Source organism: Hemibagrus wyckioides, linkage group LG06 (assembly GCF_019097595.1).
Source record: "Hemibagrus wyckioides isolate EC202008001 linkage group LG06, SWU_Hwy_1.0, whole genome shotgun sequence".
NCBI classification, from domain to species: Eukaryota; Metazoa; Chordata; class Actinopteri; order Siluriformes; family Bagridae; genus Hemibagrus; species Hemibagrus wyckioides.
This window is the reverse complement of record NC_080715.1, coordinates 34,729,355-34,744,971: the sequence shown is the minus strand read 5'-3', so window position 1 is coordinate 34,744,971 and position 15,617 is coordinate 34,729,355. Positions and strand designations below refer to the sequence as shown.

Here is a 15,617-nt window from a genome sequence, read left to right as displayed (position 1 = left end):
CCTTGACTCGCATATGAACTTAAGTGACATCCCATTCCTAATCCATAGGGTTCAATATGACGTCGGTCCACCCTTTGCAGCTATAACAGCTTCAACTCTTCTGGGAAGGCTGTCCACAAGGTTTAGGAGTGTGTTTATGGGAATTTTTGACCATTCTTCCAGAAGCGCATTTGTGAGGTCACACACTGATGTTGGATGAGAAGGCCTGGCTCTCAGTCTCCGCTGTAATTTATCCCAAAGGTGTTCTATCGGGTTGAGGTCAGGACTCTGTGCAGGCCAGTCAAGTTCATCCACACCAGACTCTGTCATCCATGTCTTTATGGACCTTGCTTTGTGCACTGGTGCACAGTCATGTTGGAACAGGAAGGGGTCAGCTCCAAACTGTTCCCACAAAGTTGGGAGCATGGAATTGTCCAAAATGTCTTGGTATGCTGAAGCATTCAGAGTTCCTTTCACTGGAACTAAGGGGCCAAGCCCAGCTCCTGAAAAACAACCCCACACCATAATCCCCCCTCCACCAAACTTTACACTTGGCACAATGCAGTCAGACAAGTACCGTTCTCCTGGCAACCGCCAAACCCAGACTCGTCCATCAGATTGCCAGATGGAGAAGCGTGATTCGTCACTCCAGAGAACGCGTCTCCACTGCTCTAGAGTCCAGTGGTGGCGTGCTTTACACCACTGCATCCGACGCTTTGCATTGCACTTGGTGATGTATGGCTTGGATGCAGCTGCTCGGCCATGGAAACCCATTCCATGAAGCTCTCTGTGCACTGTTCTTGAGCTAATCTGAAGGCCACATGAAGTTTGGAGGTCTGTAGTGATTGTCTCTGCAGAAAGTTGGCGACCTCTTCGCACTATGCGCCTCAGCATCCGCTGACCCCGCTCCATCAGTTTACGTGGCCTACCACTTCGTGGCTGAGTTGCTGTCATTCCCAAACACTTCCACGTTCTTATAATACAGCTGACAGTTGACTGTGGAATATTTAGGAGCGAGGAAATTTCACGACTGGATTTGTTGCACAGGTGGCATCCTATCACAGTTCCACGCTGGAATTCACTGAGCTCCTGAGAGCGACCCATTCTTTCACAAATGTTTGTAAAAACAGTCTGCATGACTAGGTGCTTGATTTTATACACCTGTGGCCATGGAAGTGATTGGAACACCTGATTCTGATTATTTGGATGGGTGAGCGAATACTTTTGGCAATATAGTGTACCTCGGTGATGACCTACAGCCAATGAGAGAGCGAGATACAGGGCAGCGGGAAGTTCAGGGAGGAGTTATAGACCACGTAGTTATAGAAGTATGGAAGGAACTAATCGTCTAATTATCATCATGTGGTCAGGAACTGCTTGCTGGCGGTGGCGATCATGGAAATCCAGCTAGATATTGGGCGTTAAATTTAAAAATCTAATTTTATCTCTCACATACACAATCATACACAGTACGACATGTAGTGAAACATTTTTGACGCCGGTCCTATGATGGAAATAAAAATGTACAACTAAAATAAAATATACAAGAAAAAAAGAAGAATCTAAAATAATAATAATAAATAAATATGTATTATCTCTTGCTATGCTATGAAATGTTGACTATATTTTATCGTGTACATCATACAGTATAAGCTAACTAAAGTAGAAAACTTCTTAAGTAGAAAATTAGCATGCGACACAAACCATAACGTAAATCAGTGCAATAAAAACGAGCTGCGTTTAAGACTCGGTGACTCTCTTTCTGTGGTTGATGTAAATCTGCAATCAGGCTATGCTTCTTGCTGTTGAGTTTAGTTAAATGACTAATTTCCACAGGTAGGAGATTCTCCTTTTAAAAAAACGGGGAAAAATGAGTCTTATATTGCTGAAGATGAATGGAAGCTGTTAGGGGGCAGTTAGCATTATGGAAATGAGGCCTTGCTAATTGCCTCTCGCTAGCGTTCATTCATCATTTTGCGAATCAAGGTTATCGCTCTTAAGAAACGAAGCAGCTCTTCACCGTACATACAGTATTTCAGGCGAATTCACTCAAAATGAGTTATATTAAAGCCTGTAGCGTTAGGTCATGACGTCGAGGAACCATTTTCTGAATGAAAATCTCAAGAGCTTGGAATTATTTATTTATTTTTTTTAGCCAAGAACACAATGCTGTTGCTGGCTAATGCTAATGCTGGCTTTTTGTCATGTAGATAATAAATAAATACATTTTGACTAATATATTGTTACTGCTTTTTATCTATTTTGTCGTTTGCTAAATGTGAAGGTTTGTTAGCTACCCAGGAAAAAAGATAAATCAATCAGGGCTCGGAGACATATTAATAATAAACATTCATACACCCGAGCCTGTTATACTTCAGATGCACTCTATTTTCAGCATCGTACATCCTCGACCAAACCTCAAGTGTTCCTTCGTTTAAAGCACTTCATTAGAGTCAGCGCCAAGTGACCACTAAGTGACCGCTCCTGTGTCTCGAGCGTCAATGTGCTGCTCTCCGACATCCTTGTGACACGCTACGGCTTTTTAAGGACCAGAAAAGAAATCATGGTGCTAGAACTCTTTAGCCGAGAGACGCTTTGCTTTAAATAAAAATTTCTTCCTCATGTGATGGGGGTGGTGTTAAAGCTTAGCTTAAACCCTGTCTTATAAGACTGAGGAAAGTGCAGAGACGCTTAACGTCCAGGTGTCTAGCAGCATCATGCCGCGTTACTATTTTTAGTAGTAGTATTTATTTATTTAATTTATTTGTTTTAAATTATAAACAAAATACAGTACAACAGAACAGCATTGACAATTGTTGTTGTTGTTTGTTGTTTTTATTTATTTATTTAATTTTATTATTTTAAATGATAAAAAATCACCCTATCCCCCCACCCCCACCCCATGTTGAGGGGGAATATTGCATATTGCAGAAAAATGAAATACAATTTTGGTGTAATCTGTTCACAGATCAGTTGTTCACTTATTTTTGTGTAATATCTTCCATGCTTCAGTGTTAAATGAATACAAATAGTGACATGAACCTATGCTAAAGCACGTATTGTCTTGTGTTAGGCTGTGAAGTTGGCCTCGTATCATATATCCTGTCTACACTTCATGTCATATCTGACAGGTCTGGACTATAAGAAGCTGACAGATGAAGAGTCGGATCCTCTTAAAGCTCTGGAGCCAGTGCTAAGCAGCCAGAACGTTCTGTCTATCTCTAAACTGGCGTCTCGGATTCCTCAGAAAGGAGGTGATGCTCTCACGCCCAGCGCCGTGCATGCTACATGGCTTCCCAAGCTCTTCTGGCAAGGTGACGCCCACATCCTGAAGCAGACACCTCAGTCAGATCAGGACTTCCTCAATGCCTACGACACCTGTGCCAAATACCTCGACCGGCTCATGCCTGCAGATGCGATTCACTTCCTGGATTCTATCACCTTTTCCCTGGAAGCGACCAATCAGGTGAGACCTAACAGAGCCGTTGTTCAGGTTTCAGTGAGTTTGTGGTTTGTTGATTTTTTTTCTGCAGTTATTGATCTATCTTAGCAGGAACTTATTTAACTCCTTATCCCAGCATGCAGCTCTCAGCTGTCTTCCACTTCAAAGAAACACACACACACACACGTTTTCAGTTTACTCACTAAATTCTATTGATCGATGAGGTTGCATGGTGGATGTCATTCATCTGTGTGTGTGTGTGTGTGTGTGCGCGTACATATGTATAGCTCTCCGTTGAGGTCAGAACAGAGATCACCAGACGGGCTCTAAAGACTCTGAAGGTCATCAGTGAAAAGAGCAGAAAAAGGGGCGGAGATGATGACCACACCTTTGATTTTAGCCACGCCCTCGCTCACCTGCAGCAGTCTCTCAATCATCTGGAAACTCTGGGCCAGCCTTTCCCACTGTCACTCAGAAACAGCCAGGAGGTATGTCTGTTTAACACACACACACACACACACACACACACACAGAATATCTACTGTCCCACTAGGTAAGTCATCACATAATAGCTGTCCAGACACATAAAATTGTATAGTCTCTCTCTCTCTCTCTCTCTCACACACACACACACACACACACACTCATGGTTCCATCCCTCCTGTCCTTGTCCTTAGTGTGAGGTATTTAGATTTGATTGGCAGGTATGTAGCTGCAGGGGAGAAGAGCAGGTGGGTGGCTAGATTAAACACACACACACACACACATGGCATGTGTGTGGGATGCCAGAGGCTTTCACATCTACACCATCATAATAAATGTATCAGTTTATCCATCATGAATTTAGAATGTATGCCCAGACTGCAAGATTTTAAACAAATGATTGTTAAAATGTTTAATTAACTCATTAACTAGTGATGATTAGACAAATGGGTCAAACGCTCAGGACCCACGTTTTCAAATCATTTACTCTTCTCTTCTCCTCCACTTCTACATTCCTGCATTTTTAGGAGCATCTTCGAGACTACAGTAGAGCCTTTGACCTCTCCAGATCAGAGGAGGTCAAAGTTCACCAGCTGGCTATTACTATGGCACTGGATGGACAACCATTGGAGCAAATAGAGAAGCTGCTGACGGTCGCCGTGGGGACGAGCAGTCTATCGGTGCACGGCGTGGTGCAGGACGCGGTGGAGCGGATCGTCTCCGCACTCAGGTGTCTGTTTGCTTGTGACCGAAGTCTTTAGTTCGTGCGCTATTTATGCCCCTCTTTCCTCAGGTTCCCACTCCTTTGTGCCCTCTCGCTCTCTCTTCCCACTAACTCGTCTGCCTTTATTACCACTTCTTGTGTTCCCCAAGCTCTTTTTTCCCTTTTGTGCCATCTCTCCCTCTCTTTTTCATGCTGTACACTTAATGGCCTGTCCCTCTATTAACCTGTGGCAGGGAGGACCTGTTTTAGCCTGATTGAGTTAAACACAGCTTCAACCTCTCCCTCGTCCTCGCGCCATCTCCACCACTCTTATTTCCTGCCTCGTCCTTCTCTTTCCCTCCCACGCCTTCCACGGGTCATGGCCTCCTTCACTGGCTGCCAACTCCGTTTAGGAGCAGCTCTAAAACACGCTCTCAGCCACTGATCCTAGCGCCATCGTCCCTCCTGCTCCTTTTGTGCTAACTTTTAAATAGAATGCGCTACAGCTAGTGCCCTATTACTCAGAATAACTCACCCAGTGGTGCTTATACAGCAACGGTAAAACCATTCAAAGGAAATGAGAATATAGTATGAACCGTGGTATAAAAATAGGAGCACGGTTATGAAATAAGGCTGATGAATGATGAAGAAGAAACACAAACTAAACAGCCTTGTAATATTTTCAGGCTAATTTTCTAAATGTTGTGCCGAGAAGTGAACTGCTAGTGTTGTGCTGTTTAATTCAATTAAGTTTCATCTGTATAGCACTTGTATAGTGCAGTATCTTCTTACCAAGCAGCTTTATGGAAATATATAAATTCAGGTTATAATTGTTAAATTTATAAACTTGTTTCTAATGAGTAAGCTGACAGTAGCCAAGAAAAACTCCCTGAGATGATATGAGGAAGAAAACATGAGAGGACCCAGAATCAGTGCTATACTAAATATCTAGAACTGTGTACTATATGGACAAAAATTGCACTCGTGTTACCAGGAAATTCATTCTAGTCTAAGATGAATGCACTGATTGCATCAGTTGAGGTCCAAAGCCATTTTCATGGTTTCTAAGTGCCACCACCATCCACAGAAATCTCATGTATCTCTAGACTCTTCATGTGGGTTCATCCACAGCAGCAGTATCAGACAGGTCTGGAGAGCAGAAGGAGTCAGGATCTCAGGAGTAGCATGTGTAGCTTGATATACTGAGAGAAAAACACAGATTATTAGATGTTTTATGGTCATGTAATAGTTCAGTCCTCAGACTGTGTCCATAACTGTGGAAATTTGTAAGAAAAAGCTCAGCCCCCTGCACTAGCCTTCACTATTTAAGGTACCAACAAATAGCCTGCACCTTTTGATCTAGGAAAGATTAAAAAAGATCGTGCTGCAAATGCACATGATGAAACTGAAAGAAAGTTAGTGTGTAAGATTTGATCATTCCTGCTTTCAGATCCTGTCTGATCTGATTTTATGTTAAATTGGGTACTGACACAACAGCATATCTACATTTTTGTTTAGCTGGGGAAAGAGAAATAGTCTCAGTTTTGTGGAGCGTGAGTGACGACCGATTGCAGCTAGCAGCTAGTCAGTTTAGCCTCCTTGTCTGCTCTCTGGCCTTGGCTCTGGATTGTCACTGACTAACTAGACCTGCTTTTAGACTATTTGCTCTGCTGCAAGAAATGAGAGTGGCATCATCCTGAGTGGAATGTATAAAATCCCGCCCTTAAACCTACTCCAATTATCTCTAAAGCATACAATGTTTTTTAGAGCAACATCAGAACATTCAGCAGTTCAATGATGATAACTTGCTGTAAGCTACTAGCGTTCTACTTCTGTTTATGTGCAGGAAAAGCTGTTCCCCTGTCCTTTTTTCTTCCACCAACATTATTGTGGTGATAAGATTTTAAGAGCTAGTGCTAAAACTAATAAAATACAGCTGTAAGCAGCAATTAAGCCACCAAGCACATTCTGGTCCCACCCCCTTGGCGAAAGAGGAAGACTTAGAACTCTGTGGGACTATAAGGTACATAGGTTTCCAAGGAGATGTACTAAATTTGTCACATGTATTTGGCCTGGTAAAGAAAATCCAGTTTTGTTTACAGTGTCCCCTGTGGATGTCCCTGACACTAGCAGTGATGTATATATCGTCCTCTTGAAGGTTGCATGAGGAACTCTGTGTCCTGTAGACCTTTTTTCTTTTTTTTTCTTTTTTTAAAAAGCTTGGTTTACTGTCGACTGTCTCACTGTGGACGCGACCGGATGAATTATTTCTGACTGAATATTTTCTCAAGCACCTCCTATTTGAAAGCAGTAGATTTTGACGATGGTGTCAGAAATGTTCTTCAGGGTTTCTTGCATAGGTGCAAATTCCACATGGCCTGAAATCTTTCACCATAATCACTAGGTTTCTGTCGGAAGCCTGCTAATTTTCACCAATCCTTTTTAGATGAAGAGATTCCTGATCATCCCATCCTTCGCTTAGCTTTCACCGATGCTCTCCCAGCACTTTCTGTTTCACCCGTCATACTTGTCTTGCATTAATCATCGCATTCAGTGGCCTGAACCTAAAGCAGTTCTGGATGCAGGTAATAAATGGTGTTTAGACAAGGGGCTTTGTGCCTACTCCTTTTTGAATGAGGCGGCTCTGAGGACCGTCGATCATTTTTACTAGGTCAGCTGGCTCATACAGAGACACGTCTATGAAGTTTGACCCATTTTTTCCACACAGGGCTGTCACTATCAATTATTTTGTTATTCCTTTGATTAGTAATCAAGTAGTTGATATTATATGGCACTTTAAAGCTTACTTGTACGGATCATGTTTTTTTTTCTCTAGATGCTACGTATAAGTGAATGAAAATTTTAATGAAAATTCAATTTAAGCTTTACTTTTTAACTTTAATCACTTGGTTAACTAAATATAATTAGAAATTTACACAGAAACAGAGCTTAAATTATCATTTAATCCAAAACAATGATGTGTTTTATTCAGCCAATGTTATGTTCTGTCCTTAAAATGCCTTCATACAGGAATATTTGTAAACACATGTGAAGGTTAAACGTGTACGTTAAAAGTTTCTCTTTATTAATTTACTGCTTTGGACATTTGCATGCTTTGGGTTCATGATGCCGAATGATCATCCTTACGGTTTGTTGTAAATCCAACTTTCCTAAACATTATGACTACCTTCTAGAGTTGTTTTCAGAAATACGTTTGTTCACCGATAATTTTTTTTATTGTCTATTGAGCTTGACAGTACAGTGCATTTAGATACACTACACTTCAGTACAATGTGCTCCAAGATCAATTGTCTGGAGATAATAATCTAACCAGCACGGGTCTTTCTCCTGCAATGCGTCATGTTTTTATTCTCTGAATGTTCAGTGGTGTCACAGAAGGATGCACATCTGCTCCACCTCCTGGGGGGTCTTTCGACCGCTTCATCGTTCTGTTTCACTTGTGTCTTGCACGTCTTTTATTGACTTGTTTTCTGCACCGTCTTGCTCTCTCCCAGTGTGCTTGAGTTTTTCTTCTTCGGGATCTGGGTCATTATTGTACAAGACAGTTGTTATTTTTGCTTTGTACTTTTTCTTCCTTGCACTCTGAAGGCAGAAATATCATTAGAGTGTCGATGGAGTCCCCTCGTATTGGATACTCTGGGTGAAAAATGGATCGATGCGTCTGTTGCAAGCATGTCTTAGAGTGATGACACCATGGGACAGATTTCCTGGTTTAGGTTCTGGGGAAAAAGTCTCACACAGGGATGTTATATATATATATATATATATATATATATGTTATAAGGAAATAAATATCTAGCATTAGCCAGCTAGTTTCTAAGGTAGATTTTAGGTCCAGATTGTTTGGATAATGGTTGAATTACATTTTTTTGTTGCATGCTGGGTATTGTAGTCTTCGCTAAATTGCTGAGTGAAAACAGAACAACCATATGAAGTTCTTGAAGTTGTCCCATGACGTAGCTAGCTAACTGCAACTATGACGTTCTACAAGTAAGTAAAAGGTTTCTGTATATCAAAGGAAATGTTTTTTTTTCTTATTGGTGAATCTGATGCATACAACTCAAACATTCACACATATTGATATTACGTTTGACAAAAAAATAACATTTGAGAATGCAGGATAGTGTTAAATGGGTACGATTTTTTACCAGACCTGAAAGTAAGGGTTTATTAAGGTGTCTTTATTAAGGTGTCTTTTTAGGGCCTTGCTTAAGGTCCCAACAGTGGCAACTTGGTGATGCTGGGGCTTGAACCCCACTTGAGGTTTAAAAGAAGGCACCTCATTAGCAGAGTTAAATGGCTATTCCGTCCTCCAAACAGCGTCAGTTTTGTAGTGTGACATCATGAAACTTCAGACTACTTTCCTTTTAATGCTCTCAGCCATTGTACCTTCGTTCCTGTTGGTTTTTGAGGCGATCTGTTATTCCATTACACCTCAGATGCAACATGAAGCGCAGATTATTACACTATAATCTAATTTTATGTTAAATAGGTTACTAAAATAAATATTCTTGTGCTTCTACAGTTACTCATGTTTTGAGTGACGACTCAGATGGTCGGTCTAGCCTGCACTCTGTCCTTAGCTCTGGATTTTTCACCAATTATAACTAGGCCTGTTCTAAAGAGCAGCACCTTCCTGAGTAGGACGGATCGGGTCCTGCCCTAACAGGCCTAAACCTACCCCAATTAGCCATTAAGCCTGCGTTGTTTTGGAGCACCATCGGAACAACCATCAGTTCAGGAACCTTTTCTTTCTAATGCCTGGTTTCATATTGCACCCAGTGCCCATGATTTATAATGAGCTTTCCTCCATGGTGCAGACATAAAAAATCACTCACAGACAGAAACCAGCCAACGACATTGAAAATCTGTGTATTGTGCATTAATTTGCAACTCCAACAACAACAGACAGCTGATAACTTCTAAACCTCCTAATTAGTTTTGCTCTCCGAGGTCCTGTGTAGATAATCGCTTTAAGTTCAGACCCCAGACTCACAGCTAGCTTAGTGCAGAGAATCTCTGTATTAGGCAGGAAGAAAGTCACAAAAATCAAGATTGATTAGGCTTTTAAAAATGTATGCTTCTCATTTGTAGTCGCTCCCGCTCTGCTTTTCTTTCTTTCCCTCCGTCTGAAGTAGATTAATGACCAGAGTAATTGCAGGAGACTAATACAGATGTTCCTCTTTGTTGTCTCAGCCTAAGTGCTGATTGGCCACAGCAGAAATAAATGCATATTAGTATGGCTGCATCTTAATGGACCTGGTTTTTGTTTTGTCTCTGAGAACAATTTCTTTTGCTTTTCTTTTTTTTTTAATTGGTGTATAAGAACCAGGCTTCTGGGAAGCTCGACAAAGCACTGGGGAACTCTAACATGGGTGAGGTTGCTCACTCAATGCAGCCAGTTTATAAAGAATTCGCTTAAAATAAAGATAGAGAGGAACCTCGGCATACGAATGCTCTTCCTTACGAATTTTTGCATTAAGAATTAAAATTTTGTAAGAAATTTTCATCGGCATACGAAGCATTTTCGGCATACGAACGAACCAAACCGAACAGCAGCTAAGTTGCACATCAGTGGAAAGCCAACCAAAGCTGACCAGAACAAGTTTACGAATTTTACAGAAATTTTTTCAGTCAGTGAAAGCTGTTTGGAAAGAGTCAACCCACGATACCAACACTGCCTTTGGCATGCGTTCAAAAGCTAGGTAATTTTTGGGGTGTTTTTTTGTTGACAGATTGGTGGCGTGGGTGGTCTGTTCTATTTTTAGCCCAAGCTTGGTGGCACGACTTCCTGTGAGGACCCTTGACATGGAATGCTTGGCTTGGGTCAGTTCTTTGTAAGCAGCCGTACATACGCTTCGTATTGGTCGTACTGGTCATATTTTTGGGCAGCTGGAACAGATTATCTGCATTTACATTATTATTTCTTATGGGAAAATTCATTTCATAGTACAAATCTTCAACTTAAGAACTCCCCTCCAGAACCAATTAAATTGCAGAGGTTCCAGTGTATTGAGATTTTACACAGCAAATGTAAGTCAGGGCTCGTGAATCACTCACGTTCCAGGTCCCTCAGTGCTGTGACCTTTGGAAGAGCTGAGGTGAATTGTTAATGTTTGTTTGTGATGATTAAGTGTAAAGCGCTAGATTAAGAGCTAATCACGGTGTGTATTATATGCATGTTTGTGTTTGCAAGTACATGTCTCAGATTGACTTGAAGTCACAGAGAGAGTTCATGGCTTTATGTAAAATGTTTTAGAGTGAAGAAGCACAAAATCTTTTTTTTCTGTGTGTAATCCCTAAAACATTTCTTAAAAGGTTCCTACAACCATTAGTCATCAAGCGAACCCCAGTGGCTGAGTTAAAGTCGGTGTTGTACTCATGTCACTTTGCCAGCATGTCATATGCTTTCAAAGGTGTCAAACCTGTCAAGGTGTCCAGGTCCTGGTCGAGTGCTGAATGGGCTGCCGGGCTGCATGCTGCCATTTTATTCCTGTCAGAAAGTCTGACAATTCAACAACAAATTTTGGATCAAAATCCTGCTTAAAGATGTATAGCATATCATTCTAGAAAATGACAAGCGTAGGAGTCGGAGGGAAGTGGGAAGATGATATGAGCAAGAAACCTTAAGGGTTCAAAAGGGAAGCCATCCTCGTCCGGTCGACACCGGAAAGTGTGATTATAAATCATTTCCTTTCTGGTTTATAATGTGTCTACAAGTGCAGTAGGAACATCAGAGTCATTTCTTCACTAATAGAGCCTTCTTAGCCATTGCAGTCTTAAACCTATCCAATCAAGAAGATCCACAGGTTTCTGTTTGGTACTGTCCACAGGTATCTCATGGTGATATTCAGGATGCTCATATGGAGATATGGGATCCTCATTATCAGCAGCAGCAGAAGCAAAGGGAACCAGGATGGATCAAACATACTTTTATAGAAATTATCTTAAATAAAAAGTAACTGAATTTTCAGGAGTGCAATAGCATATCCGAAAGGCTTTCATGCCTTACTTAGAATTTAGAGAGAAAGTGCAAAACCTGATCTTTGGATTTCGACATCCCTCAGCTTTCCACTGAAACTGGCTCATTCAGGAGGCGTTAACTAATCATGGGAATCCGTGATCTCATGTATACGAGAGAAGGGAGTCTGCGAGATGTATGTGAGACCATGTGAGATATGTCTGCCATGTGACTTGAATGAGGAGCATGAGAAGAAAAAAGGTGCTTCATGCTCCTCAGATGAAGAGCATGCTCCTCACCAGTTTGTATCTGTATCATGTGAACAGGACACAGCTAGCTAGTGAGTGTGAATTGGCCAAACAAATTAAGAAGTGAATAATAATAATAATAATATTAATAATAATAATAATAATAATAATAATAATAATAAAAAGGTAAAATATGAAGATAAAATATTCCGTGCTGGATTAAAATATCTTGAAATATAATTAACTTGCACGCTGCAAATCTTCTGTTCTACCACATCCCATAGATGTTCTACTGGATTCACATTCAATTACTGAGAAGGCCACTGAACTCATTGTCATGTTCATGTGCCAACTTTTGCTTTTCTGACATGGTGCTTTATCATGATCATGCTGGAATTAGCCGTTAGAAGATGGTGCACATGATCAGCAACAGTGCTCCGATAGGCTACGACATTCAAGTGATGATTGACTAACATTAACAGTCAGAGATAACATTCCCCACACCATCACACCACCTCCACCAGCCTGGACTATTGACACAAGCAGGTTGGGTTCATGGATTCATGCTGTCATGTGGCATTAGTCTGTGTTGAACCTGACATGATCTGCTGTTGTAACCTGTCCGCCTCAGGGTCTGAGATGTTCTGAGATACTTTTCCACTCACTAGTAGTGTATCTGAGTTACTGTAGCCTTCCTGTCTTTCTCCATCCATCTCTCTCCTCAACGAGGCGCTTCCATCTGCAGAACTGATGTTCTCTAGATGTTTTTTTTTTTTATATATATATTGCATTATTTAGAGTTAACTCACGAGACTGTTGGGTGAAAATCCAAGGAGATCAGCAGTTATAGAAAATACTCAAACCAGCCTGTCAGGCACCACAACAGAGTCCAAATCTCTGAGGTTCTGGTGAAGTTTATGATTACATAATTGCAGAAGTGAGTGGACGTCATACGAGGACTTTCATGCTGAAGTAAAAAAAAGGCATGATGGTCTAAAGCACAAATCCCAAAACCCAAGTGTGGAGAGATGGATGATGGGTTCAGAGATCTGAATGTGAAAACCTCTGATCTCTGAATTGTATTATAACTGTGTGTGTGTGTGTGTGTGTGTGTGTGTGTGTGTGTGTGTGTGTGTGTAGCGGTGACGAGGCCATCCTGAATGATTACGCAGACCCTCTGAAAGTTCTGGAAGGCATTGTGAAGGCAGTGCAAGATGATGTCCAAGGCGGGTAAGTGGATCTGCTGAGGCTGAAACAATTATCTTACACAATCCAAAGAATCTTCACAAGGTCCATGAAACAAGTTAGAGTTCTAAAGTGTCCCTGCTTCACCAGCTTCTTTTTATTTCTCTTCTGAAAAGAAAGAACAAAAAAAATCCATCTTCTTACCTTTGTTTGCCCAAAACTTTTTGGTCGATAAAACACGGCAGTTTCACCAGAAGTGAGATTGCAGAGGAATCAGGAGACTAAAAGCCGGGGTTTAGTCAAAGACATGGTTTATTGTGCGCGGAGATAGAGCCTGGGCAATCCGTAGTCTAAACAGAAGTCGAGGTTTATATTGAAGTGTACGTGAAAAGGACACACAAGAGACCGTATAGATCGTGCTGAAGGATGAGATAAAGGAAGAACCTGAAAACATCACAAGTATAGACTTCATCATAAGTCAGCATCGAGCTTTAATAGTTAAATCACGTAGCTTTCATCATAGAAATAGAGGAATAAATAAATAAAGAGCTAGAAATCGCTAAACTTTTTGATCCGAAGACTTCCCTGTTTTGGAAAAAAAAAATCCATGTAATTAATTCCTAGATATATGAAATATTAGTCTTTACGCTGGGATTCAGACTCAACTGGCTAGCATGAAATCCTTATCCATAACATTCAGACCAACAGGATTTGGTTTCTAACACTGGAACCAACCACTTTTATCAAATTCACCTGCATGACTATTTTTTTATTTTTATTTTATTTTTGTTCTTCCTTAATTGCCTTGAAATTGGCTTTTTATTCTGCCTCCAGCAAAGCTCTTTGAAGCCTGTGTTGAGTCTTCATGCTATATTTGAACCTGCTGGACAAACTGCACTTTGTAAATCCTTGTAATTATCTTCAATCTGTCTCGAAAACGAAAAAGCCAGCTTAAATATTTATCCTTCCTTCCGACGCCCAGACGGAAACATTCGCTCTCTGTGTGAGGTTTCCCTGAAATTTCTTTGTGGGAGGTTTATAAAAATTTGATGTGGGCTTCAAGGAAAGTGCCGTGCGTAAGCGTGTCCTGTCTGCATCCCAGGGGACACGCGGTGTCATCAGAGGACCTGTTGGCATGGTTACGGCCTTTTTGCGGGGATGACTCCAAGCCTGTGCGAGTGAGGATCGAGGTACTGCAGATTCTGGAACATTCGTTCAGCCTCAGCGAGCAGGACATCCGTCTGCTGGTGCTGTTCAGGAGCCAGGCGGTGCTCAAAGCCTGCTGGCCTAGCCGCGAGGTACACACACACACACACACACACACACACACACACTCTCTCTCTCTCTCTCTCTCTCTCTCTCTCTCTCTCTCTCTCTCTCTGCCTTCTCTGCTAAACAATTCCCAGCTAATTCCAAGTGTTGTACACTAAAAGTAAAATATTAAATCAGTACTGGCTTTCAGACTTAGCTAATCGTAAGTGCTAAGTTCTTAAAAAAATTCTAGCTAGCTAACATTTCTAAAATCTAAGCTAAGATGGAGATGAAGTCCCCGCCTCTCTCTCTCTCTCCCTCTCCCTCTCCTTCTCTCATCAGAAGAACCTTAGACTTTAACTGCATCCCAAAGCTGCACTTATTCCAGCGTGGAATTTCGGACACTTCATGCTCATAAGCTTTGCTTATTTATATACCAGAAAAGGGGTGGGGCTATAAGGAACTAATGCTTCTTGAGAAAAACCTTTCAAGTTGTCATACAACACTCTGGGGACAAGACGTCTTTAAATTAGCTTTGGGGGTGTGTGTTTTAAACATCATTTTTAAACATTTCACTGTATTCTGTTAAAGCTAGCGAGCGGCGTCACGTTACATGCGTTTGACGTCGTTCACCAGTAATCAGGAAACGGCTTACACTTACGGTTTGGGAAAAAGCAGAGACGATATGACTTTTCCAGAGTGTGTACTGTAAGTGTATGTGTGTAGTGTGTAATACTTGATTCAGGACGCAACTATTATTGTTACTGTAGTTTGCATGAGAAGCGGTGAGAAAACGTGTGAACTAGCATCACGTGTTGCACAGGAAGGTAAGGGAGAGCTGACTGATGGGTGGGGATTAGTCATATGAATAAATTGTGGAGAAAATCAGTGGAAAAACGAATCAAAATGCAGACTTTCATCTTTAATTTGTGGTTAAATAAATTTGTGTAGCACTTTCTATACAAGGCCCCAACGTCTTAGATCTTTAACACTCTTGTATCGTAATCAGAAGCAGCTTGATGATGTAATGGACATAACAGCAGCCAATCACAGACGGGCAGCAGCGTTAATGTCAAGCATTAGCCTTAATGTCAAGACCAGCGAGACAGAAAGGAGGTTGATCCCTTACCTTTGGTACCTCCTGGGTGTTTAGCTGACATGCTCCAATCAGTAATTGTTTCATTTGCAGAATCTGGATAATGTAAACGACCTTTTCGTTCATGTCCACGCTGACGGGTGTTTGATTGTCGCTTAATTGGGTTTGACGCTCGATTCTTAAACAGATTAATGATTCGCAACCTTTAAACCCTCGGTGTAAATGCTAAAGGGAGCGTGCACGAAAGG

At 41.3% G+C, this 15,617-nt stretch overlaps 1 protein-coding gene across 3 annotated transcripts in view; it reads left to right on the top strand.

Annotated features, from left to right (window-relative positions):
* The window catches only part of nbas (NBAS subunit of NRZ tethering complex), a 256,830-nt gene that overhangs the window by 192,488 nt on the left and 48,725 nt on the right, over positions 1-15,617 (top strand). For all 3 annotated transcript variants that reach the window (XM_058393499.1, XM_058393497.1, XM_058393500.1), the window contains exons 44-48: positions 3,111-3,445; positions 3,709-3,909; positions 4,432-4,634; positions 12,978-13,067; positions 14,125-14,320. In XM_058393499.1, coding sequence (XP_058249482.1) covers positions 3,111-3,445; positions 3,709-3,909; positions 4,432-4,634; positions 12,978-13,067; positions 14,125-14,320 — 1,025 coding nt within the window. The remainder of the gene's footprint in view (positions 1-3,110; positions 3,446-3,708; positions 3,910-4,431; positions 4,635-12,977; positions 13,068-14,124; positions 14,321-15,617) is intronic.